At 34.9% G+C, this 19,082-nt stretch overlaps 1 protein-coding gene across 3 annotated transcripts in view; it reads right to left on the bottom strand.

Annotated features, from left to right (window-relative positions):
• The window catches only part of CNTN5 (contactin 5), a 1,375,758-nt gene that overhangs the window by 300,022 nt on the left and 1,056,654 nt on the right, over nt 1-19,082 (bottom strand). For all 3 annotated transcript variants that reach the window (XM_074400462.1, XM_039471391.2, XM_074400463.1), the window contains 3 exons: nt 15,984-16,120; nt 14,723-14,852; nt 11,942-12,092 (listed from right to left, as the gene is read on the bottom strand). In XM_074400462.1, coding sequence (XP_074256563.1) covers nt 11,942-12,092; nt 14,723-14,852; nt 15,984-16,120 — 418 coding nt within the window. The remainder of the gene's footprint in view (nt 1-11,941; nt 12,093-14,722; nt 14,853-15,983; nt 16,121-19,082) is intronic.

Raw genomic sequence — 19,082 nt, 5'->3', positions numbered from 1 at the left:
AGTAACTGTGGTAAATGAACCATGGTTAGAAGGAGAATTTATGAACTGTTTCTTAAACTGGTAATTAGCTAGAGACGTAAAGTCAAAAACTGGAGGTCCTCATAGTACAACAAAACTAGACTTATTTTGTTGTCCTTTACAGCTTCAATTAACTGAGTTTCTCAGTGTTACCTCCCACTGGGAGTTGAGACTTATTTTGTTTTATTCAACAATTATGAAAAAAAGTGAAATCTAGAAACAAACCAGTCATGTGGTCAAGAAAAAGAAAATATTTGAAGGACTTTAAAGAAGAGTGTTTAGGTTTTCCATGACCTTAAGTTTGGAAAATATTAGAAACCAATATTTTGTGGCTTCCTGATGTGTTTACCTTCTGATGTTCAGTGTTTAAATGGGTGCCATTAATTTAGATAATTGTGATCACTGTTATACTATCTAAACATCCTGTTGAAAAGTGAATTACTTGAGAACATGAGAATGTTTTTCCCATTATTATTAAACTATTTGGCATAGTGTGAGTACATTTTTATTCAATAAATTTGCATGATTTTGGCTTATTAATTCTCTGAAAAGAGACCAACTTTAGAAACATGGATGATACAGTTTACATGTCTGTCCCCACCAAATCCTATGTTGAACTCTGTTTCCCAGTGTTGGAGATGGGGCCTGGTAGGAAGTGACTGGATCATGGAGGCAGATCTTTTGTGAGTGGCATAGCATCATCCCCTGGGTGATAAGTGAGTTTTGCTCAGTTCACTAAAAACGTGGTTGTTTAAAACACTCTGAGACCTCTTCCCATCTCTTTTGCTCCCAACCTCACCATATGAGGCGCCTGCTTCTGCTTCACCTCTTGTGCTTCTAAGATTCCTGAGGTCTTCACTAGAAGCAGATGCTGGCACCCCACTTCCTGTACAGACTGTGATACTCTGAGCCAATTAAAATTCTTTCCTTTATAAATTACCATGCCTCAGGAATTTCCTTAAAGCAATGCAAAGGAGAAAACCAGAAAGTGGCGATGACAATTATCTATAATGCACCTATTAGAGATAACCTGTGAACTATTAGCTGCATTTATTTCCAGTATTTTTAATACATTTGTGAGCATGTATGCATTTTCTGTTCAAATGAAATTTGTACCATGTTCATTGATTTCTTCCATTGATAATATACCATAATTTTTTCATTGTCCTTAAGTACTCATCAAAGCATAATTTAGAAAGTCAAAAAAGATATAAAGCATATTCAGTTAAAAAGAAAAGGAAGTCAAATTGTCCCTAATTGCAGATGACATAATTGTATATTTAGAAGACCCCATCATCTCAGCCCCAAATCTCCTTAAGCTGATAAGCAACTTCAGCAAAGTCTCAGGATACAAAATCAGTGTGCAAAAATCACAAGCATTCCTGTACACCAATAACAGACAAATAGAGAGCCAAATCATGAATGAACATTTACGCCTTCTACAAAGAGAATAAAATACCTAGGAATACAACTATCAAGGGATGTGAAGGATCTTCAGGGAGAACTACAAACCACCGCTCAAGGAGATAAGAGAGGACACAAACAAATGGAAAAACATTCCATGCTCATGGTTAGGAAGAATCAATATTGTGAAAATGGCCATACTGCACAAAGAAATTTATAGATTCAATGCTATGCCCATCAAGCTACCATTGACTTTCTTCACAAAATTGGAAAAAAAAAAAACACCTTAAATTTCATATGGAATAAAAAATGATCCCATATAGCCAAGACAACCCTAACAACAACAACAACAACAACAACAACAACAAAACAAAACAAACAAAACAAAACAAAAAAAAACAGAAAAACAAAACAAGAGCTGGAGGCATCACGCTATCTGACTTTAGACTATACTACAAGGCTACAGTAATCAAAAAAGCATGGTACTGGTACTAAAACAGAGATATAGATCAATGGAATGGAATAAAACAGAGGCTTCACATATAACACCACACATCTACAACCATTTGACCTTTGACAAATGTAACAACAACAAGCAATGGGGAAATGATTCCCTATTTAATAAATGGTGTTGGGAAAACTGGCTAGCCATATGCAGAAAGCTTAAACTGGATGCCTTCCTTACACCTTATACAAAAATTAACTCAAGATGTGTTAAGGATTTAAATGTACGACCTAACATCATAAAAATCCTAGAAGCAAAACCTAGGCACTACCATTCAGGACATAGGCATGGGCAAGGACTTCATCACTAAAACACCAAAAGCAACGATAGCAAAATCCAAAATAGACAAATGGGATCTACTTAAACTGAAGAGCTTCTGCACAGCAAAACACACAAACAAAACAAAAAAACTATCATCAGAGTGGACAGGCAACTTACAGAAGGAGAAAAAATTTTTGCAATCTACTCATCTGACAAATAATATCCGGAATCTACAAGAAACTTAAACAAATTTACAAAAAAACACACAAACAACCCCATCAGAAACTGGGTGAAGGATGTGCATAGACACTTCTCAAAAGGAGACATTTATGCAGCCAACAAACATATGAAATAAAGCTTATCATCACTGGCCATTAGAGAAATGCAAATCAAACTCACAATGAGATACCATCGCACACCAGTTAGAATGGTGATCATTAAAAAGTCAGGAGACAAGAGATGTTGGAGAGGATGTGAAAAAATGGGAATGATTTTACACTGTTGGTGGGAGTGTAAATTAGTTCAACCATTGTGGAAGACAGTGTGGTGATTCCTCAAGGATCTAGAACTAGAAATACCATTTGACCCAGCAATCCCATTACTGGGAATATGCGCAAAGGATTATAAATTATTCTGTTATAAAGACACATGCACACATATGTGTATTATGGCACTGTTCATAATACGAAAGACTTGGAATGAACCCAAATGCCCAACCATGATAGACTGGATAAAGAAAATGTGGCACATATACACCATGGAATACTATGCAGCCATACAAAAGGATGAATTCATGTCCTTTGCAGGGACATGGATGAAGCTGGAAGCCATCATTATCAGCAAACTAACACAGGAACAGAAAATCAAACACTGCATGTTCTCACTCATAAGTGGGTGTTGAACAATGAGAACACATGGACACAGGGAGGGGAGCACTACACACTGGGGCCTGTCAAGGAGTAGGGAGGCTACGGGAGGGATAGCATTAGGAGAAATATCTAACGTTGATGACGGGGTGATTGATGCAGCAAACCACCATGGCAGGTGTATAATTATGTAACAAACCTGCACATTCTGCACATATGCCCCAGAACTTAAAGTATATTAAAAAAAAAAAAAAGCCCACAGTGTGCTGGGCACAGTGGCTCACAACTATAGTCTTAGCAATTTGGGAGGTCAAGCTGGAAAGAGTGCTTGAGCCCAGGAGTTCAAGACAAACATGGGCAACATGAAGAGACCTTGTCTCTACCAAAAAAAAAAAAAAAAAAAAATCGCCAGGGATGGTGGTAACGGTGTGCGCCTGTGGACCCAGCTATTTGGGAGGCTGAGGTGGGAGTATTGCTTGAGTCTTGAAGGCTGAGGTGGCAGTAAGCTGTGTTTGTGTCACTGCACTCTAGCTTGGGTGCCAGTGTGAGACCCTATCTCAATGAAACAAATAAAACCCTAAAATCTTTCTACAGTGTATCTATTTTTTTACTTTAATCTTTGTTTTTTTCCTATATGAACTATGACTGTGTTTACTTGTCACCATGATTTAGATGCTTTTAGCTTTTTGCTTTGGGACTCCTGGTATGTACTAATTTACTTGTGTGCACAAACACACACAGTTATTTTGTACTGTACTTAAAAGGAATAAAATTATTCTTTTTATACTTGACATCTTGTTACCAAATGTATGACTATCATTTAACTGTCATACTTAATGTGTGTTTGCACTTTAAACACCCCTGTCATCCTATGTCTGTAGGCCTGTTTTTGCCAATTGGTAATGTTTTCAGTTTTATTTTTCTATTTCACTATTTCTCTCAGTACTCCAGAGTCTCTTCCTCAAATATTAATCTCAAGGTCAGTTAGGTATAAAGATATAGTCGAATGTTCACAGTCTACTAAGGCTCTAGTGACACCCAACTGAACTGAGGTGAGATGTGTGACAAATCCAATTCTCTTGTCCTTAGGAATATGCAGAAGTAAATTTATTCCTGAAAAATTATAACCAGTATATAGTCCTTCTGTGCTAGAAGTAGTATGTGGAATTACATGAAGTTCAAAATCCATGAATTTCAGTATTTTTCCTCTGTATCACTATTTGTTGACATTATGATTTATTTAGTCATCACTTGAAATCCTAAGATTTACGTCCCCTCCATCCCATTGCTGGATCCGTAAGGTCCAAAAAAGTGTTGGATTAGTTCAGATGGGGAGGAGTATGGGCATAGCATCTTAACACCTTGCAGAGCAGCTGTTGGGAGGGAGTTTCAAGTCAGCTTTTGTAGTGAGACCCAATTTCTGAAGTTAGCAGATCTGTACATAAAGTAGAAGTGAGTAAAAATTTTCCTCTGCTGTTTTCTTAATTGACTTCATTATCGTTTCAGAGGTCTGGGCTTTAATGACTCATTGATAATTTCTTAAGTTAGCTAATTTCTACACAAAGTGGCGATTCCTCCTGGAAGTTCATAATTTGTTCATCTATATTCTTAATTTTCAATCCTACTATGACTGTGTTTTTTTATGATTTTCTAATAAAAACACAATAAAATGCTAATGTTTTAAGCTTTAAAATGTTTTCTAATAAAAACATTTAGCATTCTAAGGAAAAGGTGAAGAAGGTGAATCAGGCAGAGCCTTGTGCAGTTAGCTTTCATTGAAATCAGGAAGTCAGCTTCCGACTCTCATCATAATGAATGTAAGGCCATTTTCTTGTCATCCCCTTAAGTTCATGGATAGGAAATAACCATCCCTGAGTACTAATGCATCTTATTTTGTAAGCAGTTTACAGGTATTATTCTTATAAGTTCAGATATAAACCTTCCTTTATGTAAACAATGCCATTTAATAATTTTATTTCTTTTGAAAACAGGTATTAATTCACAAATAAATTCAAATTATGCACTCTTGATATATGAATGCTAATTTTCCCTCATTATACAATTTCTTAGACACTGAGGAAAACCCAGATACCTACAGTTCATATTGTTTTATGTTCTTAATATGTAAAAGACACTGTCACAGAGGAAACAACAAAACAGCTTGTTCATTAGCAAACACAGCATGTAGGTGGAAACAAAGGGACAAAAACAAGACCCTAATTATACCCATGAATTCCTCTCCCATAGATAAAGGAAGAAGACCTTGCTTTCTTCTCAGTAACAGTGTCCTTTAGGGCTTTTGTTAAGAATAGATTTTCCCATATGTCTCTGACTCACTATGTAAGCTTCATCGTTGTTGCCTAATAAACGCAACATGAAATCCCACTAGAAGTCAAATAATGGGTACTTCAAGTGCAATTTTCTATGCGTGTTAAATGAGTAAGTTGAGAATTTTGCCTTTCTGAAGCTCCTTTAGTGAGCAGGGGGCCATTATGTCAGATTTTGGACAAGTCTTTGCTTAGATTACAGTCCCATAGAAGAAAAATTATTCTATATTACTGGCCCTCCATAGGATAATTTCATTTTATTTATTTTTTTTTTGTATGCAGAATTTCTTAAGCACCCATTTGAAGTATAGTCCATTATCTCTGTAACTGTTACCTTACTCTGACTAGACCTAAAATCTGGTGCTTAAATATGTTGAAATTTCAATAATTGTGAATAATTTTAAACCTATACGACATATTCTATGAGGTTCAACAACAGTTTATATATGCACTTCTGGAAAGAAAACAAAATAAACTTGCCTTTATCAAAAACTATGTATTCTTAATTTTAGCCAAGATTGTCTTTGTCCACAAAAAGTACAGGAAATTGAACATGTAATAATGAAGACTTAATATTTGTGCACTGCTGGAGTGCTTGTGGATGATTATATTTTAACAAAAGTTAATGGCCAAGCAATGGAAATAATGAGCTGGAGTGAAAATCCAATATGAGTTTGATGAGCGGAACATTCTGAATCAAAGTCTACTAAAGGAGAAAATCCCTGTGGAATATTTTACTTCCTAGTACTTCTGGAGTTTATTAGTTTTAGTATGAAAAAGGACATGATTGATACAGTAACCTAAGGGACTATGTGTGGGTGATCTTCAAAAGCTAAAGTAATGGGGGAAAACCAGGAGATCCCTTAAAAAAAAAGTAAATGAATCTTTAAAATACTTCATTTCTATTTCCATTAACTCCCCATGTCTATTTATCCATTTGCACATGACCTATAAAATGGTAATGGAGCAAGTCAAGATTTGGTCTGCTAGGACAGGAACCTATTCCAAAGACCTGATCTAGAAATAGGTAAGTGAGATGAGATATTCAATGCCAGGTGTAGATGACAATAGGTTTGGCGCTCCAATGTAAAAAGAATAGTAATTTGTGGACAAAGAATGATTAATAACAAACTTAGGACACAAAAGATGTAAAAGACTCCTTTAGTCCTGGGGAAAAATACCTTTTCCTTAATGACTGGACAAAGAAATGGGAATGGTAATCTTTTCCAGACTACTGATAACAGAAATGGACACCAGTATTCTAAGATTCAAAGGTGTGACTTGTATTAATATGGTCAAATGGTACTAATATAGACACAAGGGTCTGTGTCCCCATCCAAATCTCATATTGAATGATAATACCCATCATCCCCACATGTCAAGGGAGAGATCAGGTGGGGGTCATCGAATCATGAGGGTGGTATTCCCCATGCTGTTCTTGTGATAGAAAGTGAGTTCTCCTAAGATCTGATGGTTTTATAAGGGGCTATTCTCCCTTTGCTTGCCACTTTTCCTTCCTGCCTCCTTGTGAAAAAAGTGCCTTGCTTCCCCTTTGCCTTATGCCATGATTCTGAGTTTCCTGAGGCCTCCCAGGCCACGCTGAACTGTGAGTCAATTAAACCTCTTTCTTTATAAATTACTGAGTCTTGGGCAGTTCTTTATAGCAGTATGAAAAAGATCTAACACAGATATCATTACCACTGTCACCACTACCACCACCACTATCATCATTGTCATATCATTATCATTACAGGTGACATCCACTGAGTACTAAGTAGATGTCATACACTAGGCAAAGTATTTTATGTACAAAATTTCACTTAATTCTCACAACCCAATCAGCTTACCCTTTTAATTTAGTAAGATAATAAATTAGGTAACTTTTTGAAACCTCATAATCTACAGGACAATCAGGGCAAGTTAAGTCCTCTTTTTATACACTGGTTTATAATTTTACCAACAACATTAAAGTGCTTTGCAAATTAAAAATGCTATGAACTCATAAGCAGTTATCACATGATGAGTAATAACGTGATTTACTACCTGAAGAGCTTTCATATTGATCATTCTGTGATATAAGCAACAAACAGCTGTAAACAATTCACAGCTCTGATGTAATCCATTTTCTTGTATATTTTAGGTGTATCATTTCTTGTATATTTTAGGTGATTTCATATTGATCATTCTGTGATATAAGTAACAAACAACTGTAAACAATTCACAGCTCTGATGTAATCCATTTTCTTATATATTTTAGGTGTATCATTTAGGGCCAAATAAATGAAATGTTGGTAATATATAAGCAAGCAAGAAATTTGTTAATCATATTTCTTCTAAAAGTTGTATTATGTTCTTGTTATTATCAAATTTTCAACTTTAGAATAATGATTTCTAAATTTCCTTAGCAAAATAGATACACACAAAAAATGCTGCATTTTGAAGACACTCACCCCTCATCAACACAAATAAAACTCAACCAGGCAGATTTACTCAAAACATGGTAGAAAATAATAAGCCAAATGGTTATTTGACACTCTGTTGATAAACGGTTAACTATAACCTTCAGTTGTTCTATCATTTTAGTCATTGTATTTACAATTTAGAGTTAAATTTGAGTAACTCTAGATTGAAATAAACCTTTGAGATTTTCTGACATGTTTTCATATGACTAGATTATATTTTCATGCAATTAAAACTGTATATTACATTTTTATGCCATTGTTCTGGAAATAATTTCATGCTATGAAAGTACAATTGATATATTTTGTTTTTTTAATATTTCTTTTTTTAATCTTGTGATTACTATTATTTTTGAGATGGGGTCTTGCTCTGTCATCCATGTCAGAATGCAGTGGCATGATCATGGCTCACCTAAACCACCCAGGCTCAACCCTTCCTCCTACTTCAGCCTCTTGAGTAGCTGGGACTACAGGCATGCACCACCATGCCTAACTAGTTTTTTAAGTTTTTTTTTTTTCTTTCTCTCTGTAGAGATGGGAGTCTTGCTGTATTGCCCAGACTGGTCTTAATCTCCTGGGCTCAAGTGATCCTTCCACTTTGGCATCCCAAAGTGCTTGGATTATAGGCATGAGAGCTGCACCTGGCCTGTATGTTTCTTTTATAATATACTATTACATTAATTCCTTTTCTCCATTATAATATTATTATATGTTTTCTTATATAGAAACTGCCATTTGCTGTTGGAATAGTTCTTTGGAATGAACCCAAAACAGTAAGATTTTCAATGAAGGACAAGGCTAATTCATTCAACATTTTTGTCTCAACTGTTATAGGTTGGATGAATGGGGTACATATTTGATGTACATCATCTGAATGATATCTATATTTATATTCCAATAAAATAAGTCATGATTTGAATCTGTACCTCCAATGTAAATTATACATTAAAAAAGGACATAAACTTTTTAAGTCTTAACAATTTTCTGACACTTCTGTTTCCATTTAAATTCATATTTACAACTGTAATCAAAAGGTTTGTATGCATTATAACAGAGGAACAATCTAAAATTTCCACAAGAAAATAAGTTGCCATTATAGCTGAGACTAGTTTTAAGGAATATAAAATATATACACTTGAAATCATTAAGTTTCTATTCACAAGTTTGGAAAGCACAATTTTTCAACTATGTCTTCTTGTATTTTGGAAATCTTTCCGTTGCTGTGTAAATCTTAGTCACTCATTTAATATTAAGTGTTATTATTTTTTTGTAGTGAACTAGATTTTTCTTCTTAAAACCTAGAACTGCCAGATATAGTAACAAGTCATAAAATAATACAAATGGTATTTTTTAAGTGTGCCTGTCAATTTTAAGAATAAAAATGCACTGTATGTCTGAGCATTGTCATTAAATAAAGCCAGTTTTTTGACCTAAACATGTAGATCAAGGAAGCCAGAATGCTAAGGAAATGTGGCCAAGTCTTGCTTTTACTTGAATAAATAGTTAAAAAAAAAAAAAAAAAAAAAAAAAAAAAAACTTATTACCCTTCTTCCTAAAAAACACTTTGACCGGAAGTACTGACATTTAGAAAAAATTGAGTGATCTGAATTTGAGGTCAATGTATCTTTCTCACTAACCTGAGTGGCTAGCAGTAAAGAGAGAGAGAGAAGCAAGAAAATTGAAAAATTCACAAACTATATTTTTCAACATCTGAAAAATAAAAAAAATGAGGATGCTTATTTTGTTGTAATAGAAAACTCACAATTTTGTTACTTCTCTCAATATTTTTGCTTTGCTGAAAGAGAGCCTACCTAATTTTTTAAACTCATAAGGTGACATTTGTGAACAGTTGATAAAGAACATTCTTATCGTGAAATGAAATAAATAGGACAAACCTCACATGCCACCCACAAACATAAAACAAAGTCATGCATTTCAGATAGAATGTCTTGCATAGATAAGGCATGTAGATTTTCATGACACTGTAAACTTTTTAATACATTCAGAAAAAAATAACCTAGCAGTGTAAATTATTTGTTCTTACTACACAACAAGTTTCTTCCTCTTTAATTAGGTTTGTGAGGTTTTTTTTAAAAATCATTTTTGTGAGCAGCAATCCATTAATATTCAATCATTATTTGAGTAATTCAATCATAGGCAACAATGATCTCACAATCTGCCGTTTGCCCCCAACTCAAGAACGAGATATTCTTTTAAAAAACAAGATGTACAACGTTGGGACTCAGAACGTGATACCCCAGAATATGGCACTGAATACTTTGACCTGAAAAGAAGATTGAAAGAACCTTGGAAACAGGGTCCCTTTTTTTTTTTTTTTTTTTTGAGACGGAGTTTTGCTCTTGTTACCCAGGCTGGAGTGCAATGGCGCGATCTCGGCTCACCGCAACCTCCGCCTCCTGGGTTCAGGCAATTCTCCTGCCTCAGCCTCCTGAGTAGCTGGGATTACAGGCACGCGCCACCATGCCCAGCTAATTTTTTGTATTTTTCGTAGAGACGGGATTTCACCATGTTGACCAGGATGGTCTCGATCTCTTGACCTCGTGATTCACCCACCTCGGCCTCCCAAAGTGTTGGGATTACAGGCGTGAGCCACTGCGCCCGGCCCGGAAGCAGGGTCTTTTTAAACATATCCCATCTGTTTCCCACTCATCTTTTTCTGTTGAAGAGAATCATAGAAACCAGACTTTCTTTTCCCCAAGGGAGATCATAGAAACTGTAACTTCTCTTCCCCAAACCACGCCATAAAACCTAGAAAGACTGACCTTCTCCCTTCTCCCTGGAATTATCTCATGCGACAGGTGACTTGTCCTACACCTGGAGGAAAGGAATACCACACAAAAAGGCTAAGAAGAAAAATCGGAACAGAGAGGCCTTGCTGGGTTTCCCCTCTCAGTCTATAACCATTAGCTCACATTCTTTTCGTCCAATATTTCTATAGGGCTCTCTATTCTTCATTGGCCTTAAGCATAAAAATAGTTTTCTCTAAGTTTTTGGGTCTTCATTCCTGAAGGCCCTGTGTCATATCCCAATCCCAGGTATCACTCTTCCCAAGAAGCACAGATCTTTGGTTCTAAACTGAAGCCAGTAGTTCCACAAACTATTTCATCTGAGACAGACTAATTAAATCTGTGTTTCTCATATTTGTTGGAAAACAAAAATACTCTATATGTTTTTAATTTTTCAAAATGTTTCAAAATTACTTAAGGAATTATTCAAGTGAACTGCTAATGCAGACTTATTTTAATTACATTTTATGTGGATTTGGACAAAAATAAACCAAGTCATAAACTCCTTATACTTCTAGATAAATTAAAAAACAAAATGTAAATAATCCTATACAGTATGATTTTGATGTAATAGAGGATACGATTTTGTCAAAGCTGAATCACCATTAGTAATACCAATACGTCAATAATGGTAGGACACAAAACATTTGAATTTGGCACACATATTACCATGTGATGATCTGATTCCCTCATGTTTTTTTTCTCCCTTTATACTCCTGTGATATCCTTTGGCTTTAGTTGCCAAAGACAAATGTTTACATATTAAATATTCCTCTGCTCATTTCTCATTTGCCTATGGCACACAAAATAATCCTATACTATTTTGCACAAACATGATCTAGAAAAAAAAATTAAGCATTGGCATAAATACCACATGAAAGTATTCTGTCATGATTATCCAGAAGATTCATGTATGTTTTTATTATTAAAATCAAATTAAAACATAACCCTTAAAAATTATCACAGATGATTTGTAGACCTCCAAAACGCAGAAGATGAAAAACAGCAAGAAAAAAACAATTAGCTTAATGAAAGTGTACTTTCTTCAAAACCTAGGGAAATTTCTGACTTGTAATAAAACCCTATAGAAGCAAAGACAACTGACCAATCTGAAATCAAACTTTGGGTCCTTAAACGATTGCTGTCTATACGGAAAACCATGTATCTATCGGTTCATAAAATATGTCTCACGGTAGTATAAGACTCTGTCTTGCATACTTTGTGTGTGTCACCTGTACCCTCAAGAAAGTGTAATGTTAACTTTGAATTATGAAATTATGAAATAGATTCTAACCTTTTGTTTTCTCTAACTGCTCTGTCTCCTTTCTTCCAAGAGATGGTCGGTTTTGGAGAGCCTTGGGGTTTGCACTCTATGATAACTTCTCGGTCTTTGGTAACAATTATCGTTTTCTTCACTTGGTTCAGTGCAAAAGTGGGAGCTGCAGCTATTAAAAAAATAAATGTTAGTTCTACCAGAAGCAATAACAATAATCTCCAATGGATGATTCATCAAGATTTCGTAACTTTTTCTTCTGGGATGCAGTTCTTATAAAATCATAGTGTATCTACCTGTGAAAAAGGCACTAGCTCAAAATTTCACTTATTATTAATTGATATTTATCTTACTACAAGGTATTTCATAAAATGATGGAGTGATTTAACACAATGTGAGATCTACAAATAAAGGCTATTTCGAAAAATCACATGCTTTAATTACGATTACCAACTTCAATTATGAACGACTAGTGAACGATTCTGGCAAAAGAGCAAGAGACTAACCAAGAGAGTCTATCTGAGCTTCCTTTGGAAAGTGGGAGGTGACCTGTGAAAAAGACAATCCTGTGTCTTCTGTTTCCTACCTATGAATCTGAATTTATTTTGTGTATTACTTTACTAGCATATAAAATTAAAGGTTTTATATAATGCAGTGTTTAAAAATTAATTTTTAAAAACTAAATTATTTGAATTTCATTTAGCAATTTTATTTATTCACTTAGGTCTGATCATTAATATTAATATTGCATATACCACAATTTTTATCAAAAGACTTACTTTTGAATGTAAGAACCTGAAAGATGTCTACAAGTCTACAATGTCTGTGACATTTACTTTTATCAATCTGATATATGTATTTCATATTATATATATATATATATAAATATACCATCATATAACAATATAATGCATTTCACAACATATAAAAAGATGATATGTCTACAGCTGAGAGAGGTTAAGAAATTTTTTAAAACAAAAGGAACTGGCCAGGCATGGTGGCTCAATCTGTAATCCAAGCACTTTGGGAGGCCGAGGTGGGCAGATCACTTGAGGTTATGAGTTTGAGACTAGCCTGACCAACACACTGAAACCGTATCTTTACTAAAAATACAAACATCAGCCAAGTGTGGTAGTGGGTATCTGTTGTCCCAGGTACCTGGGACCTTGAGGCAAGAGAATTGCTTGAACCTGAGAGGTGGAGGTTGCTGTGAGCAGAGATGGCATCACTGCACTTCAGCCTGAGTGACAATGAGACTCTGTCTCAAAGAAAAATAAATAAATAAATAAATTTATTGGGAGACAGTTGCAGGTAACTTTTTTTTTTTTTGCCTACTGGGGATAGGATTTACAAAAAATAATTTTGAAAATATTTCTCATGAATTACAAGGGTTTGAGAATGTTTCAGGGCTATTAACTAGGTGAAGGCTGAATCAGCCTTTTAATTCAGTGCTATTATAGTGTGAGTTGACAAGAAAGTACATTAATATTTGATTGGTTAGAATGAAGAAGATTGAAAGGAAGAATGCTGTATCTATTTTGGATGGATTTGTTGTAATGTGGAGAAATTTTAACTGCAAACATTCATAATTCAACAAATTGCTTTATGATGTATTACAATTAGCTGATATGTAAATGTTAAGCTCCAAGATTCCTGTGATCTTTGGAGTTTCTCTTTAGTTATGCTTTCCAAATTTAAATGGGGAATAAAACGCACACGTGGGCTTCTGCCCACTTTGGAAAGACAATGAGTTAGTATATTTCTTTACATTTCAAACATCCTAAAACCAGTTTAGAAAACAATCAAAGTGGGAAAAGTAAAATTCATTCCAATGGCTCACATAAACTCATTCTGGGTAGTCTATTTCACTGGATTGATTCTTTCCTGTACTCTTTAAATAGTGAAGTAGTGAAGAAATGCGGTGCTTGGGTTACATTCTTTTTTTTTTTTTTTTTTTTTTTTTTTTTTGAGGAGGAGTTTCGCTCTTGTTACCCAGGCTGGAGTGCAATGGCGCGATCTCGGCTCACCGCAACCTCCGCCTCCTGGGTTCAGGCAATTCTCCTGCCTCAGCCTCCTGAGTAGCTGGGACTACAGGCATGCACTACCATGCCCAGATAATTTTTTGTATTTTTAGTAGAGATGAGGTTTCACCATGTTGACCAGGATGGTCTCAATCTCTTGACCTCGCCATCTACCCGCCTCGGCCTCCCAAAGTGCTGGTATTACAGGCATGAGCCACCGCACCCGGCCACATTCTTATCAAGGATGCAACCCTAAGAGATTGTAGTGCCTGATGTCAGGTTGTCTTTCTCTTTTGTGTAAGGATGGTATTAGTTGATACCCCGTGAGTAGGCAGTGATTTAGCCAGGAGTCTTGTCCACACAGCTACTGGTAGGAGATGCCTGGGGAAACTATTAAGCGTTGCTATGGGAGAATGGACAGGCTGCTGGAATTCTATATTCTGATCTCCTACCCTCAAGGCATTCTTCCTTGGGAGTTAACATATATTTCTTTATGTGATTTTTTTTTTAAGTGCCATAGCAAAGATGTATTGTGTAAACCTTTAAGATTAAAACTAAAGTTAGAAAAACCATATGAACAAATAGTTACGGGACAAACTATGCATAATATTAACCTGTCTACTAAAGCTAAAAAAAAAAAAAATCAGCAACACATAGTATTTCTTTTCAAGCCATAAAATAGGTTTTTACAACCACATCATAAAACTTCAGTGTAGTAAAAATTAGAGCATGAAAAGAAGCAAGGCTTTTATTTCTATTTATTTACTTAGAAATTGCATACCTAGAATCTTCAGCTCAGCACTAGCGTAAATGGCTCCATACTTATTTTCAGCCAAACACTGATACATTCCAGCATCTGATTGATTCACATTGCGGATCATCAATACTCCATTAACCATCTCAACCCTACTCTGTAATAAAATTAAAAACATTAGATCCAGAAAGTAAACAAATAACAGGGATTTTATGGGAATTCTGTCCTAGACTAAGAAAAAACAAGTTTGCAATTAATGCAGTTAAACATTATTTGGCCACTTAGCAATGTAGTGTTCATTATTTTATTAAAACATGCTTCTTGTAAATTATAGTCATTTATTGGTTAAAAATTATAAAGATATGTTTCTGTAGTTATTCTGACAAGTTTTACTTTGGGTTTTGTTTCTAAAGTGAGGTGCCTTTTTTTGGTACACTAGTTGAGCTTGTGAAATATCATCAGCAGATGATGCTTTTATTTGCATTCCTTTTACAAAAGGAAAGAAGGATCCACATAGTAGAAAGGATTGAGGTGGTAGACACATGAGATCAAGGTTAAAAACAGCCCAAGTCATAAGAACAATCCCTTTACTATATTGATTGAATCAGGAGTTTGCCATTTTCCCTCACTTCCCAAAAAACTAACAGAAATAGAAAAAACTGCCCTGTGACTAGATTCTAGATAAAATTATTGGTCAGACAATACACTTCATTATCAAAAGAAAGTTAGTATAAAAGACAAAAAATGGAGCATGTGGAAAGTAAGGTAACCTTAAGTCAAGAGCATATTTCAAAAATAAATTTTAAATGTAAAGTATTGTTAAACAACCAGATGTCTTGTCTACTTAATGCCAAGCAAATCATTAAAAAAAAAATCTTAGTGAACATTGCTTTGATTATTTAACAAAGATACCAAGTAACATTAGATGGTATCTAAAAGGCAGCTGGAAATGGAAATAAGTCTAAGATAATCATTGACAGTTTCAATAATTTATAGGACTAAAAACATTTTAAAGAAATACTGTATTACTAAACTAATGTAATGAGGTAATTAAAATAAAAAATGCTTATATATTTATGTTTCTCTTGTTAAAATTTGTGACTTCTGTATCTCAGACATTGAGCTAAAGTCTCCCTTAATCCCTGTACATTCGTCCTTAAAACAAACATGTCCTATTTTATGAACCAGAAACAGGAAAAAGCTTTCAGTAAGACTAAAGAAGCCTAGTTTGCCTTGTGTGAAATCTTGCTAAAATTACAGTAGAACAGGTAATAGCTCCCAACGGTACCTGAGGTGAGAGGGGTACTCCATTCTTCAGCCACCGATACGTGGGTCTGGGTTTTCCAGTAGCTTTACATTCCCATCGGAGAGGGCTCCCACTGTCTAACTGAGTGTCATTCAGTTTTTCTACCCAGTGTGGGTAGGCTGTAAGTATGTAAGCAGTAAACAAGGATGATTTCATTTCTCAAACACTTCACCAAGTTTAAAATTTACATGGAAAAATTCAATGTACTTTTTATAAAGCAGTTCATTGAACCATAGGTATTTGGAAGAAGATGGCATTGCATGACACACAAAATTCTATTTCCTGTACCAAAAAGATAGCAGTGAAGATATTGTGATGATATAAAATGCTTTTTAAAACTCTTCAGTCTTCTTATTTATTTATTTATTTATTTAAACTTTAAGTGTTTAATTATCCCCAAGGCACCTGAACTGGAGTAACAGGAAGTCAGGTCCTAGAGTCAGTGCTCTTTCAATGCAGCAGGGCAGCATTCACACGGGCAGAAATACACCAGGTCGCATTAGGAAGTAACTACTCAACTTGTGTGTGTATATATATCCCAGATGACTCTGGAATAATCATTTGTGAATCCAGATTTAAGTGAAAATTTTTTCTTTATTTACATTCTTGCAACATAATCTTTTTTAAGTTTGAAAAATTGTCACAGAGGAACAATTCTTTTATGAAGAATGAGATACTGTTGTAATTGTATGAAATCTTCAGATACAAGTTAGAGTTCCTTTCCACTGTTGGCCAGTTTCTAAGAAAAAAAAATGTTGAATAATGTTGACTCTTTCTCTACAACTATTCTGTTCAAAACAGTCAAAGAATTACATATAAAAATATTGTACTGAAATTATTATTTCTAACAACATGTTTGTCAAAACTATAAAATATTTCTATGTGCTAGTGAGGGCTTTGATCATTCATTCATTTGTATGTTCATTCATCTCATACTACATAGTCCCTGTTTGATCTCAGAGGCTATAAAGAATATAGAAACAGCCAGGTTTTACTTTAAAGAGTTTTTCCTGTGGTAGAGGTGGCCTAATGTCATTGCCAAGGAAAAGGAGAGCATATGAAACAAGATGTTAAACAACTGCATGTTGGACCCAGCATGGTGGTTCATGCCTGTAATATATGGAATTTGAGAGCCCGAGGCAGAGGGATTACTTTAACCTGGAGTTCAAGACCAGCCCAGGCAACATAGTGACACCTTGTCTCTACTAAAAATAAAAAACATTATCCAGGTGTGGTCGTGCATGCCTATGGGCCCAGCTAGTTGGAAGGTTGAGGCAGGAGGACTGCTTGATCATGGGAGGTTGAAACTGCACTGAGCCATGATCATGCTACTGCATTCCAGTTTGGATAACAGAGTGAGATCCTGTCTCAAAAAGGAAAAATAAAAAAATTAAGAAAACTACACATGCATGTCACAATAGTGGGTTTAAAGGAGTAGCAGGTGGCCCAAGCCAAAGCCTGTTTAGAAGGGAGGATAAGGAACAAGAAAGAACTCACATTTGTTAAATGGAAGTCCTAGTCATGACCATGTCCTAGACACTGAGCTAAATTCTCCATTAATCTCTGTAATATTCATCCTTAAAACAAATATGCCCTATTTTATGAATCAGATAACTCTGAGTTAAAGAAATCTACCCAAGGTCACAAAGTTAGTTTCTTGTTTCTAAGTGGGAATTCTGTTTTTATTACCTTATTGGACTTTTAGCAATTATACTCTGGACTTCTAGCAGCCCCGGCACAGCATAGTCAGGATTTGTAGACCTTGGAATAATATATTCTGTGATTCAGCTTCTAAATCTGGAAGCTATCATTCAAAAATCTTACCATTGTGAGTTTCAAATAGTGATCACAATTTGTGTACCTACCTTCTGAAATCATCTCTTTGTCGTTATGTGTCATATATGCTAAACCACCGATAGGAGTGGTGAGATACACAAACAATATTAAACTCCACTTTTACATGTGGGTTTTCTGTAAACTCCACTACCCTGACAGGATATTTTATACTATGCATGACTCCTGTAAGCCAAAGAAACTGGTGTGTTATCTCCCAACACACATCGTTTTTATTTAAACTGTTAGCTCTATATACAATGTTCTACTTCAATTCTCCATCTCTTTTAATTCTACTAATAATTCAGCATTTACTCTAAATTAAGCAAGATGTATTAATCACAGCCCCAAAGAAGTGTCATGCGCACCTCCTCTGAACACCTGTAGTTTGTATTCATTTGGAAAACATTCATGTAGTAGCTTGTTACCTTTGCTCCATTGCTGACTTCAATTGTTATTAAATGTTTTAGTTGGTTACATTTTGACAATCACCTAGTGAGATTATTAAGAGCAGAGATGACTCCACATAAATTTATTTTAGACAAAACAGTGCCCTACATGTAATAACTGATTATATTTGTTAGACCTGTTTATCTGTCTCTAAATGTACTGTGACTGTGAGCCTTTAAAAGAAATTCAAAATAGATCTTTAAAAGTTATAGAAATGAAAAGCTAGAAAAGAAAGAACTGTTAAAATATTCAAATAAAAACAGATTTGACATCTGAGAAAACAATCCATTCAAAATTGGAAGAAAAAAATGTTTCGTCGAACATATTTTAGAATACTCTCTAACGTGGCCTCATTTAGAGTCCTGATTACAGAACGAATTTGTCATAGGAATCAAACATGATTAATGGCATTAATATGAATACGACTTAATTCTTTTCCTTAGATTTTTTATTTTGGACACCATTATAGGTACAATGCTTACTCTGAGGATACAAACATAAATATGCCACCATATCTGTTTGCTATCAGCTCAAACTCTAGTGGGTAAGAGGCCACTAAAATGTTGCTCAGATTCACTCTACCAATAATTCTACAAGTAAGAGCATCCTGTTACACTGCCCTCAAAATCTAAAAAATGCGATCAATTTGTCAATTCTTGACAGATAAAAGACAGATGGATGCTGTTTCATATTTCGTTGCTTTGAATACTGATCGTACCTGGTTTATGACTCTTTTGTACCAAGCTATGTTGTTATGCATAAGATTTATACATCTGTAGCTTTATCTCTATGACGCAT

The sequence above is a fragment of the Saimiri boliviensis genome, chromosome 6 (genome assembly GCF_048565385.1).
Source record: "Saimiri boliviensis isolate mSaiBol1 chromosome 6, mSaiBol1.pri, whole genome shotgun sequence".
Classification (NCBI taxonomy): Eukaryota; Metazoa; Chordata; class Mammalia; order Primates; family Cebidae; genus Saimiri; species Saimiri boliviensis.
The sequence above is the reverse complement of the archived record's forward strand: the minus strand, read 5'-3'. Positions and strand labels throughout refer to the sequence as shown.